The following is a 13,939-nucleotide window of genomic DNA, read 5'->3' on the forward strand; positions in this document are numbered from 1 at the left end:
CATTGCAGGTCAAGTAAAACGTTTTACTCAATCTACACCATACTTTCAGTTTTCCGGGAGGAAAAAAAAAAAAAACAACTGGAAAAGATTTTCTTGATGTTTTTCTTTGTTTTTCTTCTTTCAGTAGAGCTAGGAAACGTCCATATCTGTTGCTTTAGGTACTACAACCCTGATTCTGCTGGTTCTTTCTGCTTCCATTTTTGTATATAATCATATCAGAACCGTATGCGATTTAAGGGTATCATGATTTGGTTCAAATGCTCATAGCGATTAATGACACTTTCAGTATTTGTATTTGTTTTTATTAACATGCTATATCTCCAAATATTCTAAAGGGTGGGGAATGATTAGAAATAATACCTTTTCAGTAACTAAAGAGAATTTAACCAGTCCAAAATGTATTTATTTTCCCCTGTTATCATTATTATTAGCTTGTACAGGGAAAGGGATGTATAATAATTTAAAGTAGTATTAATATACGTAAGGGAGCTAACTGTAATTCCTGTGGTGAATCCAGATAGGTTTTGCTCATGCCTAGAATAGAATTAATAGAAATGGCTTTATTACAGCTTTGTTGTTAACGTGACAGTGAAGAAAGTTATTGATTGAATTCAAATATTCTCTGCAGCTTGCAGCCTAAACTCTGCAGTGGTGGAGTAATATATAAGAACCAGAATGCAACATGGGCTAGACATGAGATATAAACGAAAGCAAAACTGCTGTCGTTGTGGATAGCGACATGTCACAAAGTCTAAGCTTTTCTTAAAGCAGGAGAAATAACTTTGACCCTGCAAGCCCTATGTAATTTTAGCCTTTGAGGGGAGTATTTACAGTTATATAATTTAAGCAAAATTAAGCAGAAGAAAATGTAATGGCTTGAATCTGACCATAAACTGTTTTAATCATGAGGTGGGAAGAAATGAAGAAAAAAAAAAAAGAAAAGAAAGGACTTTTTTTTTTTTTAAACATTCGTAACATGTTGATTCAGATGTTGATTCTTAGCTGTGCCATAGTAAAGCCAGAGGTATTCTGCAAAAGAGGATGGAGCTGTTCTGGATTTATAGTGATTAGAGATTAGCATCTGACAGGCCTTGTTCAGTTAGTTGTCTTTTAAAAATGATTAAAGTTTGAAATATTTCAGTGCAAAATATTTGATTTGGCTCAAAGAGTGTGTAGGGAGTTTGAGTGTTACTAAGACTGCAATTTATATGTAGGTGGAGTTTATATGTGATTTTTGTGACCAGATTAAGTTAGTATAGTTCCTTTAGTTCACACCAGCATTTTGGAAGAGATCCTCAAATGAAAGGGGCTATGAAAGTGTGCAATTTTATTTCTCTTTGTGGAATATTCTTAAGTATACTCTAAAATCTTTCCTCTCAGAGGAAGACTACATGTCTACACTGCTGCCTTACGATTTGGATGACATGTATTAATGGTATTGATGCCGTGTGGGTTTTCTTTTTTTAATGAAAGCGGAAAAACAGGAAAGGGCAAACCAACACCTATACGTGACAAATAATTTCTCACAGTTTTAAATGGGCAATATTCTGCAAAATTTTTGAGTTGTTTTATCATTAGCCCAGGAAAAAAAACAAAACAAAACTATCCTGTCCAGTTTTTAGCACAAGTAAATAATAAATTAATCTGCATAGCTAAAGATGTCAACTGCAGTGAGCCATCTGCACCAGTATTACTGTTGCCCAGCAACTGTAATTTACTACTATGTTCGGCCATGTGATTTGGGGATGCTGTTTGCTGGGTAATCACTGGGCAGGAAGCATGGCCCAGCCCTGCTCTGAGCAGACAGAATAATCTGTTTTCAAATCCCCGTGATTTGCACTTAGACACACTCTGTGCAGCACAGATGAACTTTCTTAACCTTTTCTGTGCTGTACCCGTGCTTCACAGTTGTATCTTTTGTTAATCATTCATATATTGCCAGTATGTTAAATCTGGATGCAATGATGAAAGCAATCAGCGTTTATTGCAGTGATGCATTATGCAGTGTGCTGAGCTGCGTTTAATTTTTTTTTTCATTGTACTATTTTTGAGGCAACTTAAATACATGCTTGGCTGTAAAAACTAACTTTTAGGGATTCATAAATCTGGCATTCAAAAAAGATAAGATGTCAAAAGATTATGTTCACTGTTTTGTTTTATGATTCTAATTATATAAGCTATAAAATAATAGTTCCCCAAACTCTCATAGTTCATATGCAAACTATAGCTTTTTTGTATTAATAACTTAAGCAGTGCAGTAGAAAATGTTTTAAGATTGTGGAAACTGTGTAATACACTTCATATAGTAATGCATTTTAGCAGTTTTAAAATAGCTTCAATGTATGAGTAACCTTTAAAAATATTTTAATACCTTTTATCTAAAAAGTTTGCTCCAGTGATGATTTAGTAGCAAAATACAGTGCTTGTATCTATTGCTGCAGTTTGTGGAATTGATACATGGGGAACATGCTACTTCCTGGAACACAGAGCATCCTTATTGTGAGTGTCTGGAGGCAGTGTTTTCTGATGAACTCCCTAGTCTTATTTTAGTATCTGATATTTGCAAGGAGTATAGATATTTATTTGGTAGTGTTAATTCATCCTCACCGGAGAAAGATAAATTTCATACTGTCAACACGTTTATTTGAGTGTAATAAGTTTGAATAGCTGAGACTTGTATTTACAGAAGGATGATGCTGAAGGAAAACTTTGTTTCTAGTGTTGCCTTCTAAATTTTGTAAAGACCTTTTCTGTTGTACGTTGAGATACCTGTTTAGTTTATTCTTTAATAGTAGTTATTCCTTGTTCCTAACATGATTTTGTAATCTAGTTTCTTCTCTCTTGCAGTATTGTACCATCCTGCTTGAGCCAATGATTTTGTGCTGCTTCAAGTGCTTTGTTTTTTTTAATGTTCCTCATAGCATCTTGGCAGAAATGTCTGCTAAAAGACCTGAATCTGAATTCCTGACTTTTCTTCTCTCTGAAGTTGTCAGGAACCAAATAAGCTAATACGTGTCCAAACTAGAAACTAATTTCCTTGATAAAGCTTTGAGGCAGAGCTGAGCAAAGTCAGCAATGTCCCTTTATATTTCTTCAGCAATGTAAAGGCACCGCAAATCTTTACATTTCTGTCACAGTGTAAAGCAATCTTTACATTTTAGGCATATCTTAAAGTTCCTTTTCATAGTACCAAATGACTAGTCTAAATGAGAATGAGACCCTTTATCTTAAAATGTAGCTCTATTCTGAAAAAGGACTATTAAAATGGCTTCCGAGAGCTTCATTTTTGTTGTGTGCCAGCAATTTTTAAGTGAAATATGTTCAATTTGCAAGTCAAAAATTCTTTATCACTGCACATCTGGAATCTTAGAATCAAGCTGGATTCTCTTCTTTCCCTACATTATCTGCAAAAACGGAAATTCAGCATGCCAATCAATGCATTTATTCTTTGACAGATTTCCTGTTGCTTTTGATGGGTGTGCATAGTTAGAACAAATCTGAACAAATTCACAAAGGAGTTTGGAGTAGGCTCCAAATTGCCTTAAATTGTGTTGGCTGTACTTGGGATGAGGAGAACTGAAATGTAACCCATATTTATTATTGGAGTCAACTGTTAGATATGGAATACATAAAGCAAAGTGAGCTATAGACACAATACTTTAATTTTCTTCATTTTAGCTCTCCGTAGATGTTGCTACTAAAACATCATGAATAAATTCACTTGGTCTTCCCAACTAGCAGAGTCTTTGTGAAGCTTTTTAAATTTTTTTAGAAGTTGTGGCTGATTAGTACATAAAATGTATTTTAATAACCTGTTTGTTGTTTTGAGGGGGCATAAATTCTACGTCAGTGAGTTAGAAGACAAGGCAGCATTTTCTGTATTCAGCGGGTGAAATCTAAACAAAAATGGTAGTAAGTTTCTAGCATGAAAAATTTAGTTTGCAATGTGAAATCTGTCAAATACATCTGTTATAGTCCTGGTCATGTGGCTCAGTGGTCTGAGGTTCAGGGTGAAGGAAGTCTCACAAGTATTTCTTTTGCAACAGCTGCAAAATTTAATTTTTATCATTAGGAAGCATATCAGTAGTTTGGAAGCACATTAACTGGAAATCAGTTCTGAATAGTTCTGTATAGTTGAAAATAAGTGGAAAATATGATCTTCTTCAGCTGTTCCTGTGACATTTTTTTAGGAGGTTATATGAAGAACAATCATTCATCAGTCTTTCAGGGGGTCAACAAAACAGTCAGAGTGACATGGAGGACATTTATTAAGGTACCTTCCTCTCCCTCCTTCCCCCCTCTCCAATCTACCAGTGCAAAAAGCACAGTTTAGGATCCTCAGCAGCAATGAAGAATCTCCATTACAGTAGACAGGAACTGTAAAAGCTCATGTGTTCATGCTAGGTCTTTTAATTCTAGTAGAGATAAAATATGGAGAAAGAAACTTAGGATGGAAGTTGGAGAACTGCTATCCAATAAGATGCTTGAGGATAGGCAGAAATTAGTGTTTTGTATCTACAGCCATAGCAAGCTTTACATCATCCATAATAACATGTAGGTTCAGTTTGTACTTAACAGAAGCCTACACCCATTAAAGTTCATGGAAAAACCCTCTAATTACGATAGAAATAAGAACAGGTCAGTGTACAAAAAGCACATCTTGTAATGTACTTTATTGTGAACTCCTGCAGTTCCAATCAAAGACCTGCAGTTTGTACAATTTTGTGTTTGTTTGAAGATGAGATGTGTAAGTTATAATTGCTTTAGGGCTGTGGCATTTAATTCTTCCCACTGAAATGCACAGGAGGAATTTTATGTCTAAAAGAGAAGACTTTTAAAAATAATACAGTAAAATAAAACTTTCTAAATTTTCCATTTTGATGTTCAGCTGTACGAGTTGCAAATTCACTTTTATTTTAAAGGCTTCAGTTTAATATCGGAGGAGGGAAAAATATATATAGGTATTATACGCAGGGGGAAATAGGAGGTGAGAGAGTTTAGATTGTGTCTTCTACACAAGTTTATGTTGAAAACAGTAGTACAGAAATAACTTCTGTTTAGAGTCCAGTTACATGCTATAATCAGACTTGACCAGTTGTATGCTGAAGTGCCTAAATGCTTAATTTGAATGCAATTGGATTCTAGACACCTTAAAGGTAAGAATTAGCCTGCTTATTCTGTAGCTCCACCCAACCCTAAAGCTGCTTCATTTGAGGCCTCAGAGATCTTATATTGAGTTAAAATTTGCTTTCCTGGAAGATGCTCCGAGCTGCAAAGTGTGAGCAGATAGGCACCTGTTACTGCCGTGGTTCCATTGTAGAATAAGGGACAGGTATGCATTAAATATCCTTATAGGGACCTCGTCTATTAGGCATATTCAGGAACCACCTAATGCCTGCTGGAAGGATTGCTTACTTTATTTAGAGCGCAGCATTTTCATTAAAAAAAAAAAAAAAAAGCCGCGGAGTTGGCAAAAAAAAAAAAAAAAAGCAGGGGAGCAAAGACATCTCTGAGTCTCTCATGTCATTGCGTTGGTTCCTTGCTTAAAATACAGGAGCAGTGAATGACTATGAAAAGGTGCATTGTCCAAATCTCTGTAGAAGGTCTGCGGTTAATGGGAAGAGGCATTCCTCGCTTAGGTCCATTAAAAAGTTCCTCACAGAATTCTGTCTTTCACCATGGTTGAAGGGAGCCCACCTCCCTAATACAAGAAATCTTGAGTCACTTTGCCAAAGCCAGACATCTGTGTTAGCTGAGATGGATGTTCAAAGTATATGGCTGCAATCCGTTTTTTGATTAAACTGCAAAATGGTCAAGAAAACCATGAAGACATCGTCCAGAAAGAGGAGCTCTTTATAATGAAATTAGATTACTAATATCGAAAGTTAGCCGTTGTAGTGCAGATATATTGCAGCTGAAATTGGCCGTTGGACAGGGGACTTTGGTGTGAGCTGATGACCAATCAACCAAAATGGAAGTTAAGCTAAATGTAAGCTTTGCTCAGGTCCTCGGTGCAGCTGTGAATGTAATTCCTTTAGTAACTCACAGCCGAGCGGAAACAAGCGTTCCTGTTTTGTTTCAGTCGGTTTCACCTTTTAACAGCTATTTGCTCTAGGGGTTGCAAGCAGGTCAGAGAATTATTTATACAATCTGAAGAAAAAAAAAAAAAACCAACTGAAAACAGAAGACAAAAGTCATTATTAATAATGATAACTTGATTATTGTCACTTACAGCTGGGGCCAGAATCGTACATCTCTGTGAAGCTGTTAGTAATTGCAAGCCCATATTCCAGAGTGTGTATTTTATCAGTGTAAGTAGGGTAGCAGTGCAATGGTAGGGATGGCCACTTAAGTTTGTTTGTTTGTTTAGTAGAAAGTATTGTTTACCTCTCATATAACACTTTATGGGAAACAAGAAAAATTTGTTAAAGTTTTGCGCTGCTAGAAATGACAAGGAACATCAAAGGTAAATAATTTAATTTACTTCATTCCTTCCCCTCGATGTTGGAAAATGGCCAACGGTATATAGGCCTATGGTATATAGGCCTTTGGGAATTACCCTGGGAACTTATTTTAATAACAAAGTAATTTTGGGAAACACAATTATTGTTTTTAAAGTAGCATCAGTGTTTAAGCTCCTCACTGATTCCAAATGAATACTTGCCCTTAGAAATTGCTGGTAAAGTATGAGTCTATGTAAGTACATGGAATTCATTAACACACCTCTGTTCCTAGTTCAGTGAGTACATATATACTACCAATGCAACTCCTATGTCCTATAATTTAAAACATTACTGAAACCATAAGCAGTATGAAGAACTCAATAGTTTTGTACTTAAAGGTAATTATGCATATACTTTTTTTCCTAATGACTATAATTAATGATTATAATTATCATTTTCAGTCAGCAGAGTTGATTTGTTAAACTGTGTTAATCATTTTTGTCCTGTCCTCCCCTTCCCCCCTCCCCTTTTGGCAAATCATTGCTGTAAAGCAATCATTGCTGGGCCCCATGAAATTCCAGAGCATTTTTTCATTCTGCTGGGTTTTTATCCTCCATTGTTCAGTTGCGTGTAAACTGAATCCAGCCTGGTGTGAAATCGTGAGTAGCATGGGCTCACTGATAGCTTGAACCACAGGAATGTGGAGAAGAATGAAAAATTCAGATGTGAATGTGAACTGCAAAGCAGTATTAGTGGTAATATTTCTCCCTTTTTATGCAAAGGTCTGCAATACTGCAACAAGCAGTAAACTACAGTAGTCTAATATTAAGTTGATTGTATTCAACTGTCTTAATTACAATACCTTTTTTATTTTTTTATTTTTTTATTTTTTCCTGCAGATTAAAGAATGGCTCTGTTTAAACTGCCAGATGCAAAGAGCATTAGGTGGTGACCTAGCACCTGTTCAGGGGCCTGGGCCACAGCCACTACCACCCAAACAGAAGACACCCATTCCACCTTCAGCAGCTAAACCATCCCCCCCGCTGCAGCCGGTTCAAAAGAAAGATGCTTCTCCAAAACCTGATCCTTCTCAGCCAGCAGAATCTAAAAAGCCCCTACCACAGAAAAAGCAACCATCCATGTCTGGGTCTCCCCCTGTAAAATCAAAACAACCCCGTGCTGAGCCTACTGAGATCTCCCAGGAAAAGGATCCTGCAAAGTCTGATCAGGCTAAGCCAACAGAGGTTGAAGATAAGCAAAAACAACCCAGTATACAGAAGCCTGCGACTGATACTGTGCCTACCTCTGCAGCACCAGGGCCGAAACAGGATTCAGCAGGTTCCAGACCTCCATCAGCTCAACAGAAAGTGGCAGACTCCCAAAAACCAGAACTTGCCAAGCCATCACAAGATGCTCATCTGGCTGGGGATAAACCAGATTCCAAACCGCTACCGCAAGTGTCTCGACAAAAATCGGATCCCAAGCTTGTTTCTCATCCTGGGCCTAGATCAGATGCTAAAACACAAAGACCTGTTGAGCCAACACAAATGAAAGAGGATTCTAAGAAATTACAAACAAAACCAACTCCAAAGCCTGATACCAAACCAGTTCCAAAAGGACCACAAGCAGGGGCAGGCCCCAAGCCTGTGCCAGCACAGCTGACACCTCAACCCCAACAGCCTCAGAAAACTCCAGAGCAACCAAGGCGTTTCAGCCTTAATCTAGGAGGTATCACCGATGCCCCTAAGCCTCAGCCTACAACACCACAAGAAACAGTTACTGGGAAACTTTTTGGTTTTGGAGCTTCAATCTTTAGCCAGGCCTCAAATTTAATTTCCACAGCAGGTCAGCCAGGGCCTCAGACATCAGGTCCTCCTCCACCCAGCCCTGCTGTGAAGCAACCCCAACCCCCATCACAGCTACCTGCCTCCCAGGCACCCCCCAAAGAGGCCAGTCAGACTCAGCCTCTTCCAAAATCTCTTCCTGTAAAGAAAGAAGCCAAGCCTCTTATGACAGAAAAATCGGAGCCAACAAAAGTGGATAGCGTTTTAACTACTAAGGGATCTGATTTAGAAAAGAAACCTAGTCTGGCTAAAGATAGCAAGCCTCAGGCTGCTGAAGCTAAAAAACCTGCTGGGCTATCAGAGCCGGAAAAGGCCAGCCAACCAGAAGTATCTTGTCCCCTTTGTAAAACTGGACTAAATATTGGTTCTAAGGATCCTCCTAACTTTAATACATGTACAGAATGCAAGAAGGTAGTGTGCAATCTCTGTGGATTTAACCCGATGCCCCACATAGCTGAGGTAAGGCAATGTAATTTGTATTTATTTACCCTGTATTCATACCATCAGGTTTCCTGTACTGTGGAGGCCAGTCTGTATTTCAGCCATCAGATTATCATGAGAAATTTGAATGCTTTATCTGAGGGATTTTAAAGTTAAATATTTGTGTTGTGTGAAACTTAGTCACAGACAGAAAATACTTCCAATATGGGTGGGGTTTTTTGTTTTTTGTTTGGTTTTTTGTTTTTTCAGATTAAAGGAGTCTAGTACAGCTGGTTGCTGGGTTTTTGAGGCATAAGCAAATAGCTAATTATGTTTATGGAATCTTTCAAAATTAGTTCTACTACAATACAGCGAACTACTGCACTTTCCAGTCTACCCTGAGATAAAATTCTCTTTCATAAGTTTCAGTATAGTACCCTTACATGTACTCTTCCTCCTTACCTGTGATTCAGGCAAATATTGAATGAAGGAATGTGTTTGCTAGTTTTTCCTCTCATCTACTGTTTAATACATCCCTACATTTATTTCATTAATTTCATTCTGGCTCTGGAATCTTTGTACATGTCAAGGCACTCACTAGAAGGGTTGAAGTTTGAGTGATGCCTGTGTGATACAGTATAAGTACAGAAAGTTCACAAAGCCATTTTGTTCATTAAAGGATATATATTTGAAGGTACCTTTTCCATGATTGCCCAAGAGAGATCAAGTGGGGCCAATCACGTTTAAAACAATTAGACAACTTATTTTCAACAATTTCCTCATACTCTACCATTTTACCCTCTATTTTCCTCACTGAAGTTTTGATAAAGAGCAAGGGGATTGGAAACTGCACAAACTTAAGAGAAAGGCAGAGACACACCTTAAATTCCTTAACAAATTGGCAAGTTTCGACTCAACAAAAGCAGATCATCTAAAAATACTTGTAAGTAATTTAAATGTGTAACTCAGTTTGCTCAGCACCTGAGAAAAGTAGCTGTCAGTGTTGGGTGTTTGGTATCTGAAAGAATAAATTAGAAATGGCTCCCTGGGTTAAAGGTGATCGCATCACTGCCCTGAGGTGAGTAGGAATGTAGGGAGAAATAGGAAGTTGCAGGAAGAAAATTGCTTATGTTGTGAGTGTGTGTTTTTGTTATAGATTATTTTCTTAACTACAATATCACCCAAGCATTTGAAAGCATTTGTGCTACTATCATCGTCACTTTTTTATTTGATTATGAATATGCTGTTTAAGATCTTGGCAGTCCTTTAGAGTCGAAAAAGAAAGAGTTGAAAATACAGGAAGATTTATCAGTGACTGAAAAGTAGAAAGTTCTGTTGACTTTTAACGTTGCTTGTGCACTGAAATCCATCAAACATACAAATCCCTTCACCACTGTGCTTCTTCCTAACCCATGCACGCACACACACACACACACGCACACACATATTTAGGTTTTAAATGCAGGAAAGATATATATTCTATATGATTGTCTCTAGAGGCACTCAGTTATGCTAACGCATGCTCATCAGTTCTGGTGAAACACTGTGCTAAGATGACTGCTGCACAGTTCCTGGGGCATGAATTCACTGTTCAGAGCCGACTTAGGTGTCGCGATGTGGGAATGCATTGTGGTGCGCAGATTTATCCTTTCTCCATTTCTGTTTGAGATGAGAAGGCTCGTATTCTGTTTCCTTTCTCCCATCTCGTTATCAGCGGACTCTCTGTTAACAATTTTGAATATGCTGAACTTCAAATACTGGTGACTTTTTCTGTAGTCTGACTTCCTCATGCCTTTCCTTGCCTCTTTCTTGTCTCTCTGTTGCATTTTCTTCTTTTTTATAACACACATTTCCATATCTGTGCAGTTTTCCATTTTATCTTCTCGTTTCCCATCATTTTTTCTTATGCTGGGCAAGCCAATCTTCCTTGAGAATAGGAGGTAGCTTGCTTGGCTGAGGACAGCCTGACTCTCATTTGAATAAAGATGGAAGACAGAAGAGGGAGCTCATCCTCTCCTCTCCCAAATAAGCTGTGTGAGTAACGTATTTAACCTGAGCTAGCAGTTCTGTCCCTGTATGCACGAATATAGTATACAGTAGTTCTTGTTATACAACAGGAACATGATGACAACTTTATGCTCGCTAACGTACTCTTTTATACGGCAAGCTGCTTTCTAATGCCTTTAGTGGAACGTTGGGAGTCTTTTTCGGAGGCTAGGAAGGAGGAATAGAAATGCTTTTTTGCAATTGGTCTTTGTTGTGCTCTTCTGCCCAATTCTTCTATTCTCTACATTCAAGAGTATAAAGAGAAGAAAAAACTGTTCTAAAAGCTTGTATTTCCCTTTCGGTCCCAGAAGGTGTTTTAGGTGAACAAGCATAGTGGGTGTTTTACAGTTCCGCTTTAGAGCTGCAGCTGTATTTCTAACAGGTGCTTATGTATTATCTCTAAATTGTTGCCTCAGTAACAGCTGAAAATGAGGTGAGGTCTTATGATCGAGTGGTGGTCCAAATCTTGGTGCTAACAAAGCCTGTAGTGAGCTATATGGTAAGAGTCAGTCCCGTGGAGCAGGGGAACCTGTGTTTCATTGACAAGTGCAGAGAACATCTGAACGCCCTGGACAGCACTGCCTTAAGAACTTGTACCAGGGAATATCTTCCAGGCAACATGCTGCTGTATTGCAGATAATGGCTGAGAGCACTTTAAAGGGAGAAAAGGGCTTTCTCCCAGTGACAGTTGTTTATTCTTGCCTGTATGTGACAGAACTAGCTTTTAAATCCTTTTTTTTTTTTTTTTTTTGTTATTTAAACCTCTCATAACCCCTCTTCTGCATGAAATAAGAGAACCAGACTTCTACTTGGGTCTAAATCAACAATATTCTATTTATTTCAGTGAATTTATGCTGATTTGTGCAAGCTGAGAATTGTGCCAGAATCTTTTTTTCCTAAAATGGGCTCATTGTTCGTTTTCCTCTCTGATTTGTTGATCCAACAGTCAAATAGTTTATTTGCTTAAATAGTTATTTACCCATGAAGCAAACAACCACAAGTGATTAAATAAATGGCACTTGATAGATTTCAAAGATCCCCAGGACCATGTGAACCCTAGTGCATTAGCACAGACTCCTCACGGTGCTGTTTGCTCGATAGGGAGGAGCGCTGTTTGCTGGCTCTGTAATTAGCTTCCCAGCTCAGGTAGTTGGAAGCGGCTCTATTTTTAGTAACCAAGCACAAGATCACAACTGCAGGAGCGAGGAACGAAGTGTGTGGCAACGACCATTTTGTGCATTAAAAACTCAGTGAAGCTGGTGAGAGAGCGCGGAGCGGGGTGCGGCGGTCGGTCTGCGAGGCAGCCGCGTCCCTAGTGCAGCACCTGCGCCGAAGCAGCGGAGGAGCAGAATCTTAAAGAAGATGTTAAAAAAACCAAGCTCGTGAAAAGCTAAGAAGTAAAAATACCCAGCACCTGTATGGGCAAGAAGTAAGACTAACACATTGATAGCGTCACATCTTCTGAACAGAGAGAGCTCAACGTGTGATGTGCGTACGTGTGAGCGTGCTAATGGAGGCAATGTAAGAGAGCTGCCAAGGGAGCAGCAGAAGTGCTTTCTAGTGTAGTGATAGCTATAAAACTACCTGGAAAGGTACTTGGAAGTGAAAACTGTTCTGTGTGTGAAATAATTTCTTGGGGTTACAGTTAGGAGAGAATTGCCCTGAATGATGGAAGGGCAGGGAGGGCTGGAGAAGGGCAGGAAATGACATCGTCTCAGACTTGTAAGGGATTTTTTCTTTGAGAAGGATGTGATCAGAATAGATGATATTAGCAATTTGATACAGAGAGTAATGCTTCTTATGTTTATTATAGAGAGTATCATCTGTGTGAATTTTTTTGACATAAGATGTATGCAGTAGCAGGCATAAGCAGGAGTTATATATAACTCCTCCTCTGTAAGCAGGAGTTCATAAAGCAGTGATCTGAGCATTCCTCTTCGTTCTGTATTGTACATGGTAGGTTTTAAAAATATATATACCCACCAATAGAATTTGAATACTTTCCTGATAACTTATTTTATTACTGGCATTTATTAGACCAAAATAAATATTTTTTCTTCTCCGTAAACACTGGGGAGAGGGGAAAGCAACAAGACAAACTCATTTTCTAAATAAGCACAGCGTTATTAAACGCAGTAGCATAACTGACTTAAAAAAAATGGTGCCTTGATTGCCTGATCAGTACTCCTTGAATTAACAGTAAGCAGTAAGCATTTTGGAATTGATGTAAGCCTCTCTGGAGAGAAGGAGAACTCTCTTGTCATGGCATTTGTCATATACCTGTATGCTTCTTGGTTTCTTGTACCTCTTCCTAAAGAAACGGAGAAAGGATGCTGCCACAGGTCAGCCCCTGATGTAAGTAACTGGCAGTTTCTGCTTTCTAAACTTTCGCTGATACCTAACTATAAATAGAGCAAGGTCCTCAGCAGGTGTGACCCATTGTGTTTAAGTCGTATGGGAATTTATCCAGGTGTGAATAGTAGGCTTAAAAAAAATAAATAGAAATCTATCCTAAGTGAAATGAGCCCTCCAATTAAATGCCCAAATGTAGCTCAGGCTCCTTAAAGGAACTCTGCAGAGCGTTTTAAAGTGATGAGCCGTCCATGATTTGAATGAAAAACCCTACAATGGTGTACGGCATCATCTGAGATGACACCTGTTGCCTATTTTTAATTCAGTAATAACTCTGTACTGTCTTGTTTGCTTATTTGAGAAAGCTCAAACCATTCTGCAAGTTGGCAGATTTGACTCCTATTAGAAGTTCATGTCTCTTCTGTTGTGTTTAGTGGGGAGTTGTTTTCGAGACAGCTGGTGTCTGCGAAACACAGTGAAGAAGAATTTGCACTTAAAGTACAAAGGGAAAACTAACAACTGTTCCTCTCGGTTGCATAATTTGTCTGTTCTGCCTCTTCCCTTTCCCCTTATATTTAAAGCTCATCTTCAAAATTTTACTGTAAGAAAGTGAGCACTATTACTGTTTAATAACAGTAGCCAAATCATACAGAAATTAACAGGCTAACACAATGTATTCACTAAAGTTTGTGGAAGTTTATCTATTAACTGGTAAGCCTTTGTAATTGAGAAAAAATGTTAAAACTATTACCAGTTATTGTTATGAAAGATAAAATCTGGCATTGAAAACAATCTATGTGAGATGATAAAAACCCGAGTGTTTTTCTCAATTAT

The 13,939-nt window shown here is 38.2% G+C and overlaps 1 protein-coding gene across 11 annotated transcripts in view; it reads left to right on the forward strand.

The window, feature by feature from the left end:
• The window catches only part of PCLO (piccolo presynaptic cytomatrix protein), a 378,473-nt gene that overhangs the window by 12,288 nt on the left and 352,246 nt on the right, over positions 1-13,939 (forward strand). For all 11 annotated transcript variants that reach the window (XR_011136587.1, XR_011136588.1, XM_068921841.1 and 8 more), the window contains exon 3: positions 7,343-8,746. Coding sequence is in view for 9 of the 11 variants with exons in the window: in XM_068921841.1 (XP_068777942.1) it covers positions 7,343-8,746 (1,404 nt within the window). In the remaining 2 variants the exon portion in view is untranslated. The remainder of the gene's footprint in view (positions 1-7,342; positions 8,747-13,939) is intronic.

This window comes from Struthio camelus, chromosome 1 (assembly GCF_040807025.1).
Source record: "Struthio camelus isolate bStrCam1 chromosome 1, bStrCam1.hap1, whole genome shotgun sequence".
Lineage (NCBI taxonomy): Eukaryota > Metazoa > Chordata > Aves > Struthioniformes > Struthionidae > Struthio > Struthio camelus.